Source organism: Sphaeroforma arctica (assembly GCF_001186125.1).
Source record: "Sphaeroforma arctica JP610 unplaced genomic scaffold supercont1.898, whole genome shotgun sequence".
Classification (NCBI taxonomy): domain Eukaryota; class Ichthyosporea; order Ichthyophonida; genus Sphaeroforma; species Sphaeroforma arctica.
The window spans coordinates 17509-21951 of NW_014039660.1; the positions used below are offsets into that span (position 1 = coordinate 17509).

The 4443-nt window shown below is 40.1% G+C and overlaps 2 protein-coding genes across 2 annotated transcripts; both read left to right on the forward strand.

Annotated features, from left to right (window-relative positions):
- Positions 1-829: 829 nt before the first annotated feature.
- Positions 830-1529, forward strand: SARC_09156 (hypothetical protein; the record flags this gene model as incomplete). Its single annotated transcript, XM_014296837.1, has 2 exons — positions 830-1013; positions 1366-1529. 2 exons carry the CDS (start codon positions 830-832, stop codon positions 1527-1529), a joined length of 348 nt encoding a protein of 115 aa, XP_014152312.1.
- Positions 1530-2044: 515 nt separating this feature from the next.
- SARC_09157 (hypothetical protein) lies at positions 2045-2793 on the forward strand (the record flags this gene model as incomplete). Its single annotated transcript, XM_014296838.1, has 2 exons — positions 2045-2214; positions 2585-2793. The coding sequence occupies 2 exons, from the start codon at positions 2045-2047 to the stop codon at positions 2766-2768; spliced, it is 354 nt and encodes a 117-aa protein (XP_014152313.1). The 3' UTR covers positions 2769-2793.
- Between the last annotated feature and the right edge of the window lie 1650 nt (positions 2794-4443).

Sequence of the window (4443 nt, forward strand, 5' to 3'; positions counted from 1 at the left end):
ATATATTTATATATACATATATATATATATACATATATATATATATATATATATGTATTTATATATATATATATATATATATGTGTGTGTGTAGTTAATGGTTAAGGTTAATGTATATGTATATGAATATATATATATATATATATATATATATATTGAAGTACATGTTATAATATTAGAGTTTATAGTGATTGATACTGATCGGTGTATTGACGAACAGTACAATGTAATCGCATGGTGAGTGTGACTTTTTATCGTGTTCCTTCGCACACTACACTCACCGACATCTCGGTCATATTGTGATGCTTTGAGCTATGGATTGTATGCCGAACTATTCCAATCTAAAATTTCTGTTGTACATCAGGCGCTGTTTGTCGCTTTGATTCCTTTCAGCTGTTATGTGCCCAGAGGACAGTGGGCTTGCAAGTCCGTAGTGGGTTGTAGAACTACTTTATAAATGTCCTGAATTCCTTGACATTGCATGTGTCCGAGATACCATCAATAGTTTTCTGTGCTATTGTGACTCTTGATGGCATATTGACACGATGAGCCAATCGCCCAATACGTCTTTGTATATTATATTGAATGACGAAAATACCTATACACATATAGTACATAAGAGAGCGAGGAGGCTCAAGCGATAGTCATTACGGTCTTAAGGTGCCTCAAGCAAGTTGTGTTGCTTATAGATTGAAGTGTGGGACTGAGAAGGTACCCTGCATGCTTACTTGGCCCTATCAACTTGTATAAACATAAAGCTTTCCTTGGCATATTGACACTCACAACTAAACGTACTCCCTTTTCCTCGCCAGATAACGATAATGATAGTATGATCATCAATTTCGTGCGATGTCGGCGGGTGGCACAGGTTGTTACAGACCTGTTGCAGCACCAGCAGTCGCCTTACAACTTAAGGCTGTGCAGAGACGTCCGTGAGTACGTACTTTATCTTAAAGCAGGAGTACCTGACGAACTATACACCCAATCCCTACTATTGGAGCCCCGCAATTCAGGTACGTGTTTGGGTGGGTAGTGTGTATGGTATCGTAGCGGCGGGTTTTGTGCACATACTTGCATGAAGATTACTTCTGAAATACGCTATCTTCCGCATCCACCTTCGCAGCTTAACAGCACGCTGAGCAGATAGCAATAAGCACCATAGGTGTTAGCGTATGCCTCCCGCAGCGGACTCGCAAATACATAGGCACGCGCCAACACTCCCACCTCAGGAACCTGCAAAATTGATCGCAACGCTATTCCCTTTTAGTTGGCGTTGGCATTTTGTTTATTTTCCTATCGTTCGTGGGCTCTGTGTATAGCCTAAGCTCTTAACTGACCACTGTTGCACTCCACCTACGCTTGCAGGCACCTTGGACGCTGAGGGGAACTTGATACGGGCCCCCGCAAACAGTGATGTGTCGAGAAGCCATACCATATGCCGTGCACACTATCTGCACAGAGTGGCCGCTATGAAAGCAGAGGTAGTTCCATACAGAGTGCCGTACGCTAGTGGTATCCGAGAGATGTAACGCTTGTGAGCTAGTACAGTCGGTATCATACTACAGTAGGTATTATTTTCTTACCGATCACATTGCCGAGATTGTAGGCCTCTAGTATCCATCAACCTGTGTCTTGGCATGCCATATCATGTACCTCACATACTATCGATTCGTATACGAGTGTTGATCATTTTGTTTACCCCTAACGCACACTGCCACTCAAAATCCCCACAAACTAAACACTGCTCTCGGGACACCGTTCTATTGTTATTTAATTCAGGCAGAAAGTTCTGACATCAACGACAAAAGACGGTCAGCACCGGGCTCGGCGTGCCCAACATTCATATAACTAATCGCGTGTATAATATAGGCATACTCCATCTACTGCCCACCATTTCATCCAGCCACTCATGACACCAACAACAAATATTTTCTTCCATATCTCATTAATAAATATTACCACTGGGATCCCTAATACCCCCCACTTCTAGGCTGAGAGCTCTAATATAGTTGTCACAAGACGCCAAGCACCCCGCCCACAGTCCATGGGTGGTATCGCTAGTCCCACTCCAATCCATCCGCTGCGGCTGAGTCAATCGAACAGAGAGAGGTCTGGTAGGCCAGCGTATAAGTCGATGTCCGAAAGCATCCAGGAGGCACCCCCACCCCAACGCCCACCAAGACGGTGCTCTGCTGCACCAGACAGTTACTCTGCGTATGTACTGTGGTTTGTTTGGCTGTACAGAAAGCGTTTTCTAGCATTGTAGTGAAATGTTACACTGGAATGACATTTGAATGGAATTGAGACACGATTTGTCGCAAGCACAGCCGAAGTGGCGTATACCGCGATAGTGCGTCACGTGAAAGTGTCTTCAATTATTTTCTACTTCAATGGCTACTGAATTTACTGCCTGTCTGATTATTTGGCATGTAATAACTTATCATTGTTCACTGTAAAGTAAGGTTTTCGTCTATACGTTGGTTTTGAATGCATGCGCATAAACATATGCGAATTCAAACTTATTGATTTTTTTCCCATGTATACAGCATCCATACCGTCTGAAACTATGTTTTATCCATTATAGCAGTAATCCCAGGGCAACAACCCGTGCCACGGTCGGTGTGATAAGGAAGCAGCGCGCAAGCTCTCCAATGACATCTAAGCGGATGACACCTTTAGTATCGCACTTGTCAGAGCCGGAGGTCGCCCCTGCAAGACCACCACGCAGGTCAGCGTTGCCTCCATGTCCGTCACTGCCTTCCGCGTGATTAAGATTAAACGAACCATATTGCCATGTGAGGTCATACTACTTGGTAGTATATGACAACGATATTGTTGCATCCGTTGCAAACCACATAGCAACACTGGCTGCAAGTGCGCGACCACCCCCTGTGTGATATGTTCATAAGCCTAACGGATAGCAATTCAAATTATATTGTTGCATTCGTTGTAAACCCACACTGCAACAACTGGCTGCAAGTGGGCGATCGCCCTCTGTGTGATAACTTCATAAGCCTAACGGATAGCAATTCAAATTATATTGTTGCACAGACAGTTAAATTCCATGTTAAAAGTTGCGTTCAATACGCTATGCAACCGCCACAAATCAACTGTTGCGCATTCTTTTAGTCTAGTAAGTTGTAATCCGTACATGTCGCGTGTAAATGGGGAACTGTCAATCAGTCATAAAAAACAATAAAAAACAAGGCCTTCAATTATTAATATTTTCAAGCAAATAAAGTTTTATTTTAAAACAAGCACTGAGCGGCTGGGACCCGCGGCCCGCCCCTGGGTGTGTAAATAGTGTATTTATTTATTTATTTTTAAAACAAAACGAATATTGTGTACAGCATGGCCAACGCCCAACTATAAACAAGAAATATTTTTAAAACAATTATATAAATATTTACATATGTAAAATATGCACAGTAAATACATATACAAACACCAAAACCAAATATATTAGGAGGCTATGATGGAGTAAATATTATGAGGGGAGGTGTAAAAGAATGTTAAATATTTTGAAGCTGAAGATCTCGGTGATTTATCTATTTGACCTTGCTTTTTTTTGAATGGCCATTTCGCATTACAGAACATAATTATTTTATTTATAATACATATACTGTTTTATTTTTGTTTTATTTGACTTTAAACAAAACCAATAAAAGATAATTTTAATTGTTTAGTTTTATTTTATAACAAAAAAAACAAGAAAAAGTCAAAAGAAATATGTAAGAGAATAAAAAGGCAGATTTCGTCTCACTTGGTCATTTTTCAACTATATAATATATTGCGTGTCGTGGAATATATTGATTTCGTTGTTGAGATATCTATCTGTGCTTCTCAACTTTGACTCTTAGGAACGTGGTGTATTCACCGCCGTACACAATATATATCCATAAAGGCATAAACACTTCCTAAAATAGCGCACATACGGTACTTTATACGTATGGATGAGTCTGACACGGACAACGAAGCATACGCAGGAGATTTCAGAATGTCAACCGGAGAATCTGAGATAGCACCAAGAGTTTGTGGCTGGTGTCGGATGAACGATATCACGCAGGCCTGTCCGTGCTTGCGAAAGGTGTACTGCGAAGAGGAGTGTTATGTATGTTTATATAGCAATAAGCGTCCAGCTATTGCATGCCTATTTCAACTGTTGCGTGTGCTTATGCATATTTGTGCTTATGGCCGGATGAAGTTAACGCATCTGTGACAGGATGAATTCGTCGCTGCAGACTAACTTGTATACGTACATAGTAATAAAACTTATAGACATATACCTATAATAGATGACCTAGATACTGCCGTATATATATACATATATGTACATATATAAATATATATATATATATATATATACATATATATATATATATATATATATATATATATATATATTTGTGTAGTATAATTATTATCTACTATACTTATACTATA